General features: G+C 42.8%; 2 protein-coding genes across 4 annotated transcripts in view; one reads left to right on the forward strand and one right to left on the reverse strand.

The window, feature by feature from the left end:
* Nucleotides 1-11,303, reverse strand: coq4 (coenzyme Q4 homolog (S. cerevisiae)). Of its 2 annotated transcripts, none has more exons than XM_064309251.1 (8): nt 11,091-11,303; nt 4,388-4,537; nt 3,788-3,884; nt 3,251-3,353; nt 2,811-2,940; nt 2,166-2,259; nt 1,572-1,792; nt 1-1,243 (listed from the first exon to the last, which is right to left on the reverse strand). In XM_064309251.1, exons 1-7 carry the CDS (start codon nt 11,173-11,175, stop codon nt 1,600-1,602), a joined length of 852 nt encoding a protein of 283 aa, XP_064165321.1. In that variant the 5' UTR covers nt 11,176-11,303; the 3' UTR covers nt 1-1,243; nt 1,572-1,599. The 2 variants fall into 2 exon arrangements, with proteins under 2 accessions (XP_064165321.1, XP_064165320.1); XM_064309250.1 differs by having other exon boundaries at nt 4,388-4,540; nt 11,091-11,300.
* The window catches only part of traf2b (Tnf receptor-associated factor 2b), a 32,646-nt gene continuing 27,408 nt past the window's right edge, over nt 10,448-15,685 (forward strand). Inside the window, exon 1 of one of the 2 annotated variants that reach the window (XM_064309243.1) lies at nt 10,448-10,677. In XM_064309243.1, coding sequence (XP_064165313.1) covers nt 10,581-10,677 — 97 coding nt within the window. In that variant the 5' untranslated portion in view covers nt 10,448-10,580. Of the gene's footprint in view, nt 10,678-12,112; nt 12,176-15,685 lie in introns of those variants that run through there. The other variant, XM_064309244.1, reaches the window with a different exon arrangement.

Consider the following 15,685-nt stretch of genomic DNA (forward strand, 5'->3'; position numbering starts at 1 on the left):
TGTGTTAAAAAAATGTATTTTTTAAATGAATAGATCTCACGTGCAGCAGTGGGAAACAACCTAAATTACATGCGCAACCGTAGCAACGGAATCAAGTGCTTCAAGTTATTAAAAAAAAAAATCAATGGACCGTAACGGGCTGCTAGGAACACACAGCCTATGAGTAAAATACATCGATAGGCTGGTGCGTTTAATTTCTTAATTCAATCCATCGCTGAAAGAAAGAGCATGCTGTTTCGCCTTTGACAGAACATTGTGCTGCACCCGTTTTTATTTCTTTAAAGTTCACTTTTGGAACATGACACACTTGTACGTTGCTAGGTTTGGTCTTTGACGGAGCGCTTCCTGTCACTGAGCGTTACCGCACGTTGGAGTACCATGGAGACAAAACAACGACGAAAAAATGTACCGCTGTCCAAATGCTGACAGACTGCACTGTGTTTGAGTGTGTGTGCATTACATAAGCCACTGTTATTTTAAATACAATTCAGTCGAAACAGAGGAACTCCAGTGCGCTGCCGGGAGCTGCCCTTGTCGGTCATCAGTAATTTGGCCCTCCAAGTTTACTCAGTGATACGGTAATGATGACACTTCTACTGGGATTTCAGTGCATTTATTTAAACATCTTCACAGTGCACAGTGCAAATCAAATAAATACTTATCAGAAAAGAAATCTTCTTTTAAGCAGACTATCATTTCACTCCCGCGTCTGGCCAAGCTTGCAGGTAAAGAATGTGATTAACGCAGTACCTGGGATTCCATGACCTGCTCATTAATTTGTGAGAAATTCTGGGTCCAAATTGCACCAATATTTCCAATGTTGATTTTATTTTCTTTACAAGCACACAAAGCAGCATGTTTTAAAAAGTGATTCAGCGAATGACGCACACATCTAGTCATGTTTAATGTCTGGCGGTACCAGTTGCCCAAATGGGGGAGTTCTCATCCTCCCTGGACTGCTCGGAGCCTGGGAATGCACCGACCCCCCTCCCCTGAACACGTGCGTTCTGTGTCACAGGAAACGGAATGAAGGGAAGGGGAAGAGCTGAATTCCAACCATGCCAAAACCATGTGCGGTTCATTCCCGTCAGGCTCATCATTCTGCCGGTCAGGGATCAGAGTGCAGGCACGCAGAGGGAGAATTCCAGCCTTGAACTCGACTCACACGGCTGGGCGCTGGACATGGTGGACAACGGCTGAGACGCGTAAAACCCCTCCCTTTCACTGCAGAGCAATTTAAACCCTGAGGGAAAAGCCGTCATCCAAAATCCGTTATCATCCATTATCCAACATCATACATTATCTATCATCATCCATTATCACCCATTATTTGCCAACATCCATGATCCAACATCATCCATTATCCATCAACAACCATTATCCATCAACAACCATCATCATCCATTATCCATAAACATCTGTTATCATTTATTATCCAACATCATCCAGTATCTGTCATCATCCATCGTCCATCATAATCCATTATTCATCATCATCCATTATCTATCAACATCCATTATCCAACATCATCCATTATCTGTCCTAATTCATTATTGATTATTGTCCATTACCATTAGTTTGGAGCAGCGCCGCTGTGACTCAGGAGTCAGGAGGGGACGCTCTGCGGGCTGTCCGGAGCGTCAGCGGCGGCGGCTCGATGCCCAGCTCCTCCCGCAGCGACTCCAGGCTCTGCTCCCAGCGGCGCTCGTAGAAGACGCTCAGAACGCAGCGCGCCCGTCTCCCGCTTCGCAGCGCCCACGGGCCCAGGGACGTGACCAGCGGCTGCAGCCGTCTGCCACAGAAACGACAGCGGGAGAACGTAACTACGCTGCACGCCGGGGACATCGAACCCGTGCCGGGCCACGACAGGGCCTGCTGGACTTCACCGCTATTCAGCGTCTGATTGATCGGTTAAAATCAGCTGACGACACGGTTAATGGCCAATCATACAGCTGATGGGACTTCCATTCCATTGGTTAAGATCGGGTGTTTGTGGAAGGTATGGGAGCTCATTTCATGAGAATGATTACCTCCGTGATTACCTTACAGCAAATCCCAAATGACCACTGGTTTTCCAGTTATGACACTATAAAGGTTGAGGTTTAGAAAAACATTTAGTGTCATCCCTTTGCGGCAAGCATCATGTGACCATGGCATACACATACCTACTAGAGAGGCGTAGAGGTCCCAGTGCAGCTCCCAGAATGCACATGGGCAAGCCGGTCTGAGCAGCTTCAAACCACTTCACTGCAACCTCGCCTATGAGAAGAAAGAACAAGCGTCAAATCTTCAGTGCTGCACATCCTGCAAGCACCTTACACACGTGCACAGAGTGGTCACCACCAATGCGTAGTGGTTTGAGCCTTGAAGGTTTTCCTTGAAGCAGGTGACAGGCAGAGGGCAGCAGTGTAGTATAACGGGTAAGGAATTGGTCTTGCAACCTAAAGGTCACAGGTTTAATTGCCGGGTATGACACTTCAAGAAAGGTACTTAACCCACATTGCTTCAGTATATATCCAGCTGCATAAATGGATGCAGTATAAAATGGATAAAAGGGTCTGCTAAATGCCAAAGTAACGTAAAGACGGTTGTTGACTGGCTCATAATAAGACCTGGACTGGCTCATGCTGCTAGGAGTTGGCAGCGTTTCTCCTGTTTCAGTGAAGCGGGGAAGTTCAGCCGCGTGTTCTGAACTGAGCTCTCATTGGCTGCGTGTTCTGAACTGAGCTCTCATTGGCTGCTCCGCACAACAAGAGATTTTAACAGAGGGGGTGCTAGCGGCAGCACCCCCCGCGGCGGGACGCACTCACCCAGCATGTTCGTGGGCATTCCGAGCAGCGTGTGCAGGAGGTCATGCACTTCGCGATAGCGCTGCATGACGTACGCTAGCTCCTCACTGTCCACAAACTTCACATCCGCCCGCGAGTCAGGGGTCACTTGCTGAGAGAGAACAACAAATTCACAAGGGAAAATAAAACCTTCTTTTGCCCCCTCACAGTCTCATGATGAATGGAATGAGTTTGGTGAATATGTAACTAACACCCTTCTTCCTTCTGGCATTTAGAATTCATTTATAGTAAATATGTGGGTGTGTGTGTGAGCAGATGTCAAACCACATAATCACTGAGGCGTTATTGCATTCACACCCATGCAGTGGGGAGTTTTCAAATGACGTCCAAGTCAAGTTAACCATGAAGCATTCCAGGAAGAGGAACACCAGTTCCTGGTCATGGGGCCATGTCGCGCTTACATTGTCCTCCAGGAAACGGAGGTACTCCCTCCCTAGGGCCCCCTCCGGCAGGGTCCTCATGTGGGAAAGGTCCAGAGTGGACAGACGGATGCGTGGACGCTCTCTGAGGGGGGGGAAATGTCATTGGGTCATTTACGGTACTCCCACCCCCCACTCCCCACCACTGAAACCCCACAGCCATTGTATGGGGGGTTCCCAACCAGCGGAGGGAGGGGGGGTCCCATGGGGTCTTCAACAAAAGTGAGAAGAAAAATGCTCTCTTTAAAGAACATAATAAATATTCATAGTTAACAACCAAAAAAGGTTGGTCTGAACATCCTTGGTAAAATTCTAATAATGTACTATTACATAATTATTCGGTCCCAGTTTTTAGACACTTGCGTGTACAGGGGTGTTAAACAGCCCTGAAGCTGTGGATGACAGCTTCAACAGGTTTATTTATGCAGGTGAGATGCTCAGCTAGAGGGAGGCATTTTCGGGGAACCCCGTGTGCCGGCAAGCGCGAAGGGGACGGTAGCTTCACACAGAAGCACCCACAGGAGAATGCTGCACCCCTCAGGATCGCTCTTCATCTGGTCCCGCATACTCCTCAAGGCCAGGTGACCCGTCGTCTCTCCCAACACTGCCACCATGTCTGTAAGCACACGGACAGGAAGTTACGCTGATCACTGACTGCTATCCATTCACATGAACAGGAAGTTACGCTGATCACTGACTGCTATCCATTCACAGGAACAGATAACCCCCTCTGTTCTTATTCTTCTGTTCTGGTAAAGCACAAACTGATATAACCATCTTACCATGCATGCTATGCAAGTATAAAAACCCACTCCCTGCTTAATCTGTGTGTGATCTGTGTGGTTATCTATAGGCATTAAAAAATCCAAAGGCTTGGATTTGTGAGATGGATTCCGAAGATTGCTTCTAGTTTTATTTTATTTTAAGTCTCAGTCTCTACGAAAGAGAAAGGACTCAGTGGTTTCGATTTCTGAAAACCAGAACAGAAACAGAAAGTCCTATTCAGTCCTAGTCATTTATTTGCCCTGCACAACAGTGATAAGAGTTTCAGGAGATTTTCAGCAACATTCCGAGGGCTGGGCGTGCTGGGGGATGGGGAATTTTGGGTGAGGGGCTCACCATGCCTGTAGGGGTCCTGCAGGGCAGCCACCCCTGAGCCCACAGCTAGCAGGGCCTTCTGAAAGGGGTTAGTGGGGATGTGACCCTGGTACAGTCGGTCATACTGGCTCTCCGAACCCAAGTCTGTGTGCTGGCGGCGCCCAAGGCTCACTGCTGGGGAGGGCAGAGGAGAGTGGTGTCAAAAATATTACTATGTTTAATAATGATCACATATTGAACATTATCAGTAGCACAAGCACCCCTCCAAAAAACTTAAACTTTGTTTCAAAATGAGCTGTCTTTTTTGGACAATGATTCAAAAGAGCAGATTTACTTCAACAGAACACAGAGAAATGATACTTTTCCTGTACAAATACTGATCAAGTTATCCATGTAACACTTAATAACACTCATTCCTGAGTTGGTATTTTCAGGCTTTATATTCAACTAAGTACAATTAAATTGCAGAAACAATGAAAATAAATGATGGCAAACATATCCAGTTATTTTCAAAAGCAATGCTTTATTTTACCAAGTTAAAATAGTAAAAATCTGTTCCACATATGAGATGCAACACCCCCCCCCCCCTTTCCTGTAGAAATACCCTTCCTGGATTGTGGGCTTCTCGTGGCGGAAGTGCTTGCGAGGTTTTATGATCCCCAGAGCTACACTGTCCAGGGTTCGATATGTCCCCCGGTAAGGTCTCCCAAGGCAAACAGGTCTGGGATGAGGTCCCAGACAAACATGATCCAACAGACCCTTTACTGATGGTAAATAATAATAGAGCACAGTTGACCCTGCCCGAAATAGGGTTATCAGGACCCATCCCTGGAGCAAAGACTTTTAGAGTATTAAAAGCTATGTTCAAATATTCAGCCTTCTCGGAGAAGGTGGGAGGGGTGCTGGGAAAGGCTCTGCCTACTGACTCCATTGTGTTACTGGGGACTTCAATGCTCACGTTAGCAATGGGGAAACTGGGAGGGGCGTGATTGGGAGAACCGGCCTCTCTGATCTGCACCCGAGTGGTGTTATGTTATTGGACTTGTGTGCTAGTCATGATCTGTCCATAGTGAACACCATGTTCGAACACAAGGATATTCATGAGTGTACATGGTACCAACACCTTGGGCCAAAGGTTGATGATCCACTTTGTAGCCTTTGTTTCATTAGACCTGCATCCATCTGTGTTGGACACTCTGGTGAAGAGAGGAGCAGAGCTGTCATCTGATCACCATCTGGTGATGAGTTGGATCAGATGGTGGGGGAAGCTGCCAGACAGACCAGGTAAACCCAAATGTGTAGTGAGGGTCTGCTGGGAACACCTGGCAGAAGAGTCCGTCCGGAAGGCTTTCAACTCCCACCTCTGAGAGAACTTTTCCCGTATCCCGGAGGAGGTTGGGGACATAGAGTCTGAATGAACCCTGCTCAAAGCCTCGATTGTGGAAGTGGCTGCTAGGGGTTGTAATCAAAAGCTGGTCGGTGCACGTCCTGGCGGTAACCCAAGAACCCGCTGGTGGACTCCAGCGGTGAGGGAGGCTGTCAAGCTGAAGAAAGAGGCATTCCAGGCCTGTTTGGCACAGGAAACCTCTGATTCAGCAGACAGGTACCGGCAGGCGAAAAAGGCTGCAGCTGCAGCAGTTGCAGAAGCAAAATCTGGGAGCATGGGTGGAGTTTGGAGAGGCCTTGGAGAAGGACTTCATACCCCCTTTCCACCAACGCGAACCTGGTTCTGGGCTGGTGCTAGTGCCGGTTCGCAGTTGGTTCAACTTGCGAACCTTCTAAGAACCGGTTTGCTTTTCCACGAGCTAGAGAGCCACACCATTACATCACTGTATACGTCTGTATACGTCTCCGCTTTCCCAGCAACATTGTTGCCTATTAAAATGTATGTCCTGTAAAAATACAGATAATGTCTGAATGTAAAAAACCAACTTCATACATATATATTTAGTTATATTATTACAGCCTTATTTACTATATCATCTTTAAGACAAGCAACACGCTCGGAATTATCTCATCGCGACCCATTAAATCCAATGGCGGAGACGTTGGTTCATAACTGCAAACTGCTTTCCTAACGGCTATTTTGCGTCCTGCGACTTGGGTTACAACCAGAGACTGTAAAAAATATGGACAAAGCTACTGTGACGTCACCCATTGACTCTCCGTGGGTCTGTAAAACACGTTTTGAAGCTCAATAGCGGGCGCGGCCATTTTCTCGATTTGGAGCCAAAACCATAGAGTTAAGCGGTCTTGTGATTTTTACAATTTGATTGACAGTCCGGTGCGGAAAAGCCCATCAACCTGAACGAGGCTAGCTGACTGTATGCCGTTGTGTTTTAAAATATATTATCAGATGTTTACGGAGTTTAATTTCCATCCGTGACTGTACTGGGTCATGTAATCACGTTATATGTATGACATTAAAAATACAATTAGGCTATGTTCAGTTATCTTCTATTTATGTTTCTCAGCAAAACGAATATGCTTAGCTAGCATATCAGCTTGCCAGTGAGCTAGGTAGGCTATCCGTGGTTAGCTCACGCATTAGCAATATGAACCACAGGGGAAGAACATTGACTACACTGATGGTCAATCAATCAGAAATGTGTAGGCTACTGGTGATTTGACTAGGCTAATTTTCGTATAACTGTCTGGTAGTTCTGCTGTTAACCAAGCAAGTTATCGTTGTAGGTTTTCGCCACAGTCAGTTAATGAGCCAGTAACTGCTACTAGCTACTCTATCGCCGTTTGTGGTGTTCACTTGCTGGGTGACGCTAGCTGACCGATCGTTCGCAAATCACTTTCTACCGAATAAAAATTAACACTGTCAGCGGTGATTAACAAATCTACCAAGTATTTTAATAACTGATCTGCAGGCGTGTAAATATGACAACGCACTTTGTACAGCAAGTTTTCCACCTGGTGCATGAAGACAAAAATGATGTAGCCTACATTGAATTTCTAATTATTACTATATTAGGCTATTATTTTTTTCTTGTAAATCATCAAAACCAATGGAGAAAAGCCAATATACGCAAGGAGCCCCCAGAACCGATTCTGAGAACCACTGTCTTAAAGGAGTACCATGGTGGTTGAACGTGACACTTCCCAATTGTCTTCAGGCAACAACAAAACAAATGTGCATAATTTTTTTATTCTTCAGTCATTTCAATGTACTTTAAAACGTATTTTTCTAAGCCTAAATTTCCCACTATAAAAATTCACCCGAACCGTCTGGGCGTGGTAATGAGAACTGTCAGTTAGCTATGATTGACAGACCGTTCCCCGTTACCATAGCTACACCCATGATACGCGCTCTCTTTGGGAGACTGAATTTTCACAAGCTAGCTAGCTTAGTAGTATATCAAGTATCGATAGATAGCTAAGGTAAGGACGTTGACTTGTATCCAGTTACAATTTTTGCTATCTAGCTAGCCAAGTTAAGATAAAAGCACAACTATAACGTCCTCATAAAAGCGAACTAGCAAGCTAACGTTATCGATAACATTGCCTTATGAAAGCAAACCTCCTAGCTAGCTAACGTTAGCTAGCTAGCTAAATGAATATAACCAGAAATAATCTAAAGGAACTCTAATTTAAGTGAACCTAACGTTAGTCAAATATTTGCATTGTCTGAACAGCAGGACGGTGTGTCCTGTCAGATTTCTTTACGGGGCGTGGAAATAGGAGTGGTTACTGTATTCGTGACGTAGAAAAATGACAACTTTCTCAACCGGTTGAAAATGGGACGATGAATTTAAAACGCATATTTCTCCAAAAATACAGAACGGACATATTTAATACTTTGCTCATTGTGTTTCTTCAATGCCTCTTGTGCAAATAGCACATAAAACAGAGAAAGTGTGAAAATCACCATGGTACTCCTTTAAATGCCTAGCTTGTCGGCCTCTTAAATGCTAAAAACATGTTCCTTTCTAAATGCCAAGATGGTTAATTTCGTTAAATTCTGTGTGTGTGATTTCGTCGTGTGTTGTATATTCAGCAAATGAACCTTGAGACTCTTAATTCGCTTCGTGAAAAAGTGTTTATCCCAAAATCGGGATTATAGTAGCTTTGTCACATGCGTGAAGCATTGCCCAGGTAGACATTTACGGAATGTGCACGACTGACAAGCCGTCAAACACGTCTGACAGATTGAATGTTTGCCGGTTAAGGTTAGCTAGCTAGTCAAATGGCTTGGTAGCCGAAGTTGCGACTGTTTTAGCATAGGCTACTACTGGACTACCAAATATAGCAAGCTGATTACGCTTTCTGCCAAGTAATTATTTGGTTAAGTAGGCTAAAGGAAATAGTAAAAATGACTCGGCTACCGAAAAACTTAAGAGGAGGATTATTTTATGGTCGTCTAGTGCAGCTGTAAATAGCACACGCCATAATGAAATCACCACGAAATGGGATGCCTGCATTTTCAGACTTAGCACAGGCGGACCGTAGCCGGAGCCGCAATGTCAAGGCCAAGAGACGCCACCTACCATCCCAGTGACCACAGATTGTAACCCCTACTATAGCTCAGTCCTCCGCAGTAATCCGGAAGTGACGCAAGCTGTACCTCATTGGTCCAGAACAAATATTGGCACTGTGCCCAAATGACGCAATAAATCATGAAATCGACCCATGGACAGTCATAAGACGAATAAAATACACCTATTATGACTATTTGTTCTTGTGAGAAAAAATTATTGACTTTGTATTTTGATCGCATTTGTACCGTAGACTTACATGGAGCCATCCGTAGTGGCGCTAGTGAGCAACCAGGAACTACAACACCAGGAAATGAGCTTCAAAAACGAAGTCTGGTTTTGGCCGCTTGGTTACAACAGTGAATATGTACGGATTCCTAGACGTGCTGATAGCAACCACCCTTTCTCATATTAACCTGAAATATGCAAGACAGGACACTTAAACAGTATGCTAGCAAATTTATGTCAAGTTCCATTCATTTATATGGATACACGTCCCGTTAGCAACCAAAAGCCGGAGGACGAGCTGTGACATGTGGGTAAGGGAACTGACTTGTAACCGAAAAAGGTCGCAGAGTTCGATCGGAAAGGACACTGCGTTTTCCTACATGACAGGTACTTAACCGAAATTGCTTCAGTATATATCCAGCTGTATAAATGGATACAATGTAAAATGCTATGTAAAAGTTGTGTAAGTCGCTCTGGATAAGATGCCTGTAATGTAATGTAATGTAAAAAGCCAGCGCTGGACCACCTCTGACTTATTTGCCGGCACAGAAAAAAATTGCGAAAGTGATTTAAAAAAATAACCACTGGAGGATGACAAGGACATTTTTTCCTACATAACTAGGTACAGGTTGTTACCAATATTTCACCTATTTCATATAAGCTGCAAATCGGTTTACGTTTTCCTGTCGAACGAAGGTGGTCGATAATAGGTGCTCTCTGAAAAGGGGTATCAGTCGGCCCACAAGTGGTCCTGGAAACCCATTTTACCATTTGTGGAAGTCAGGAACAGTGCCTGCCTTTAGTGTGGCAGACCAGGGTGGTGGTACCCATCTTTAAGAAAGGGGATCGAAGGCTATGTTCCAATTATCAGGAAATCACTCTCCTCAGAAGTTGTGACCCCTGACGTAAAAATGATTTGATGACAGCAATAAAAATAGTATTAGTTTCACACCCTATTATATATATATGTGTATGTGTGTGTGTGTGTGTGTGTGTGTGTGCGCGCACTCATATATATGTCCATACAAGTACGGTGGCTCCCTAATGTAAAATGGGACAATTTTCCACTATTAGAATAGCCCTTCACAATGTCCCACATTTCCTGAAAATTCCTGTGTTTGGCAATGTGGGACATATTAAAAATGACTGATTTAAAAAAAATTCTAAACATAATATTGATCACTTTAAATATTTCATATATATATAATTACATTATAATTAGGCAGATTGTTTTGCTCAGGACAGTTTGAGAACCTTAACATTAATTCAAGCAAAAGCTTACGTCACTGACCTTACCATGTATTTTGCTGGAAAATGTGAACTCTTAGCCGTCCCACATTACCTGATACTTGAATTCACCCAACACCAATTTATTGGCAGAAGTTCCTTAACATTAAAGGGGTTTTCCCGTGTACATTTCGCTGTGGCAATAATCAGCTGATAAATTCCCGGTTATAAAATGTGTTAATCGGTTTGTGTTTTGTTAAAGCATAGTGGCCACCATGGAGATGGGCGTCTGTTTTCCCTGGACACCGCCACGGAGTACAGATTGTATACGGAAAAGTCAAACGGGCAGGTCAAGCAGGACAGCGCAGGCAAGTTATAACTATGTTTTTCCATGTGCGTGGTTGACAAGGGCAACGCCAGAAAAATAAATACAGTGCGTGAATACATGACATTAGCTATATATGTACAAAATGTAACGTTAACCAAGTTACATTCAACCTAGAAATGGCACGGATCACTGGGACGAACCACTTAACCTGACATCTTGAACTGGCTCGCGTGTTGGTGCTTGCTAAAACAGAGCACTAGTAGTCGTTTAGCTACAAATCTTCGCTAACTCTAGCTGCTTGAATTTTCAACACATAGTCGCAGCGTGGTGTTTTCTAGTGAGCTGCATTTCTACCAAAAGCATTAGATACTAGCTGTCGTTTTCCATCCTGGCTACCTTGTCAGCAAACGTAAGCAGTAGCCGAGGGGGTTCCTCGCGAGTGTCGCGCCGCAGCTACCTGGGAGAACTGCCCACAAAGGACCCCGAGTTGTGCGCCGTGCTGTGGTGAAGGCTCGGAGAGTTCGGACGTTTATCAACGACATCGCGAGTGACCTGCTGGCTCCAATCCACGGGGCTATATTCTGTCCTCTCACTGTATGGTTCAAATATCACTTCGCGTGTGCCTTCGGAAAGCTTTCGGTGGTACACTGGTACGGGTACTAAAAAGGCTCAGATAATAAAAATCTGCGCTTCCGTTTATCGCTGGGAAGATCGCGGATTTAAGACTTTCTTTCTTAACCCTCCTATTATGTTTGGGGTCAATTTGACCCCATTCAATGTTTACTGTCTCTAAAAATATGGTTACCATACTTTTTTCAGCCAGATATTTTGTGACTTTTCCTAACTTTATGGGGAAAACATGGCAAACACGAAATTAACATCTCTCAACCACCAAGAAACCTTCCTGTCACCTCTCAACCACCAAGAACTGACATGTTCACTTCCAAAAATGGAAAACTACTATGGTCCGGATCCCCAGTTGAAAGACAGGGTAGACTTAGTGCTGCTAATGTTATCAAAATGGTTCCAGGCCCCACCAGATATGCTAGCAGTCATGTACAAGACATAAAGTCTGCATTTGAACTCTTCATAACACCATAAATGCAAAAGGATATTCTTGAGATGACAAACTTGTGTATAGTGACACTCGGAAAGAGCTGGATGTGACCCACTAGCAATCCTATATTGGGTTGCTTATTTTGGCAGGAGTGTACAAGTCAAAAGGTGAAGCAAAATGCAAAAATGATTTTTATTCAGACCACGCTGCGTTCCTCTTATCAGTGTCTCTGTCTCTGGAGATTTTATTAAGTTGGGAAATCCGATACGGCAATTACGAGTTAGGTACTCCATTGTGGAACGATAGAATGTGGAACTAAAATGAGAAAAAAATAGGGACAATTTACTTGACAAACTCTTGTCTATGGGTTATTTGCAAATGAGTGGAGGCGGTCCGGGCGCGGCGCGAGCGACAAGGCGGAGCTTATCATTTAAGCTAAAAAGGTCTTACTTTTAAAGAGCGCTACAGCTACAAAAAAGAACAGGGTAAGTAAAATGTTTCTTGCGTGTAGTTCACCAGGTTGCTAACAACATACTGCTAAATATTGCGCAACCAGTTGGGACTGTTTTGAAACTGGTGGCGAAGTCGCTTGCAGTTGTTTACTTAATGATCTCAGCCATTCGGTATGTTCGGGTTTCTGCAGAAATTATTCTTTGTTTCTATTGAGAAGTGGACAAGTGAGGAGATTTACAGCTAGTTGTGTAGAAATTTGTGAGGAATATAATAAACAATGCATTGCAATTACAATAACTCGTCGATTGCTTTGCATTTTCAAGATCAACGTAGCATAGGTTCTGCAGGCCCTTTCCGTTTCGCCATTTTCATTCGAAACTTCGTGATATTTAAGCTTTGTAAAGTGTAAGCTTTGCCCATGAGTTTGTGTCGACTTCAGATGATTGTAAATAAATTTTACGTTATATCAATTGTGTTCGTGTAATCAAATACTTTAAACACTGGAAGCAAGTAGCCTATATAGTTAAGATTTATCTTTTAAGATCATTAAACAGCCACTCGTGTGTGTGTTTGTGTGTGTGTGAGAGAATGGATGTTCTATGCAGAATGTGGTTAATCTAGATATGCTTGTCAGTAGCATGCATTTGTTAGCTCGTGTTAGAAACACAAAATATGTTTGGAATGCATTGCCGTTTGTGTGAAATCATGAGTGTATTTAAAAAAATTCTCAGAAAGTTATATCACACAATTTCTGATGAATATTTCAAATATAATGGAATACTGTGTAAACATAGAGCACCATCAACCTGGCAACTATGTGCTTTAAAAAATAATGATGTGGCTGCTGGGTGGCTCATTCAGTTAAAGGTTAGCATCACATAACATCCCCCAAAGATATTGGACCAGTTCTTTTCATTCTAGAGGTTCAGATGCATTAGATTTTTCTTAGGGTTTATTTCTTGCCTTTATTTTTAGGGGTCCAAGCAGTGAAGCAGGTGGAACCCTATTGTATCTGTTAGGATTATTATTAGGGGTCCAAGCAGCGAAGCTGGTGGAACCCTATTGTATCTGTTAGGATTATTGGGGGTCCAAGCAGCAAAGCTGGTGGAACCCTATTGTATCTGTTAGGATTATTATTATTATTATTATTATTATTATTATTAATAATAAAAGTGCTAAAAGTGTCAGGCTCAGCAACCATAAGTCCTAGAGCAACCAAATTTGGTAGGTGGGTTAATATGGCCCCCACTACTCAGGCACTACAAATCACCTATGTAGATGGTGGCGCTATCACAAAGGGTCATGTTTAAAAGGTCAGAACTCCCACACCATAAGTCAGATCAACACAAAACTTCATCGACCGATGCATCTGAATGTGCTCTACAACTTTGCTATTGTCAACCTATGTCCACCATATTGTTTGCCCGCCATTTGGACTTTTTTATTAGTTTTGGTGCGGAAGAGCTGTAGCTCCACATCTAATTAAGACATCTAGTAAACTCCTTTACGGCAAGCGGCTAGAAGACATCCATGGCGATGCAACTAAGTAATCCGACACCATTGGGTCTAGTTTTTATCAGTGAGGGGAGGATCTGAACTTCATAATGGACAATATCATCTATCTGGGCATTCATAAAAATATTCTTTTGCCACTCAGAAATAGTATTCCGTCATAGCAACAAAATAAACCCGACAATAGCCCTAAGATATGCCAATATGGCAGTGAAAAGGCTGCCCACTAAGTAATGAAATAAATGAGACAACGTTTTAAAAAATGATACCATGTCATTCTACAGTCAATATCTGGAACTAAATATTGAATAAATATACAACCTTACCGTTGATTTTACGCGTAGAGATGTCCTGTTTGAGACTGAGTGGTCATATATTGTCTTGGACAATCCGTTTGTGAAATATAGGCTATGCGCGTCTGTGATGCCTGGGTACCTTCAAAAATAGCTGTGCGTAATACCACACCTGTTGTTTACGGCGTTGTCACCCTTTTTAGTACAGTCTGGCTTGATTGACAATTCATTTATTCAGTAGGTGAGAGTATAAGCTTTCTAACGATTTATAACATGTCTGATTTTGCTTTTGGAATAGCGTTTTATCAGTCAGCATAACCGAAAATTTTCTTATCATCGCATTCACTCTGGGGTAGCAGTAAAATATGCTGCACCTAACAAAACATTGTCAACGATTTTTCATAATTTCTTAGAAAATACAATTATTATTGAGGACTTCTGGACATAGCTAAGCCATATGTTTGCTGATAGACCTATCTGACATTGTTTTCTGGAGCAAAACAGAAGCGGATAGAATTGTATCATTGCTCTCTCTATCTCTATCTACTGAACACACAAAATTTCATCAATGCTATGTAAGTGTACTGCTCAATGTTTCGGTTCGTTCCGTTGCTACCACAATATAACAAACTTTTTTGTGTCTACAGCTGCAGTTTCCCGCTGCAATTACTAATATTGAATATAAACAAAAGACTAGTCTTTTAAGACTTATGTTGTAGTCAAAAGACTTATGCTGTAGCCTGCCAATATCGAAATAAATAATACGGTAGGCCTACTCTGCGGGCAGCATGCAGGTAGCAGGGATGGCGAGTTGATATTTCGTTTTTTGTTTCGTTTTATTATTTGAAATATGTATTATTATTCGATTTCTGAGGCGCTCTGAAATGTGCATTCTCTGCTAAGCTGAGCAATGGTCTGGAATATATGTCTGACGTAGTGTTGCACGGTATACTGAAACTTCAGCACCTTTTCGGTACTTAAAAAAAGAACGGTTCAGTATTAAAATTTCCGACGTTCGGTACTTTTAGGTCAAATGTAAAAGCCAGGTTAATGTGACTCCCGCATTACTGATATAGAGGATGAAAGGTGTAATTTGTCAGAATCTTTGCTAGATGGCAGTAGCAACTAAGGGAGCCAAATCAGGTGACGTGCGCTTGTGCATTCCTCCTCATTGATACAGTGCAAGCTTCTACTCAGTTCACTTCAGTAACAATAGGTGTTCCACTTTATAAATTTTATTATAGGAAGATGCTGTATTGTTATTAAAATATGCTGTTTTTAGATCTATTTAAAAGTGAAAGACCTGTTTAAAGATTATTTAGTTTACAATTGTTTAATTTTGAAATATATTTAATATATTTTTCTATTTGTGTTGTAACACTATAGGCCTTAAAAATATGTTGAACAGGCTTCAAATTAAAGGTTGTTAAGAAACCAGGTTGTTAATAAACCGTGAATTTGAAAATGAGGTCAACCCTTGTGGACATTTTGTTTCTGATCTATTAAAATAATTTCAGTATCGTTAGGTACCGAGTATCGAATCAGTATTATTTAAGTTTCAAGTATCGAGTATCGTGATACTAAACCTGGTATCGGTATCAAAGTCAAAATTTTGGTATCGTGACAACACTAGTCTGACGCCTTTTTAAGTTGCAGCTTGGAAGCACTGCAGCTCTACATACACGCCGGGCTGTCTAAGTGTTACAACATGCCATCTAAGTGTTACGACATAGTAAA

Source organism: Anguilla rostrata, chromosome 14, assembly GCF_018555375.3.
Source record: "Anguilla rostrata isolate EN2019 chromosome 14, ASM1855537v3, whole genome shotgun sequence".
Taxonomy (NCBI): domain Eukaryota; kingdom Metazoa; phylum Chordata; class Actinopteri; order Anguilliformes; family Anguillidae; genus Anguilla; species Anguilla rostrata.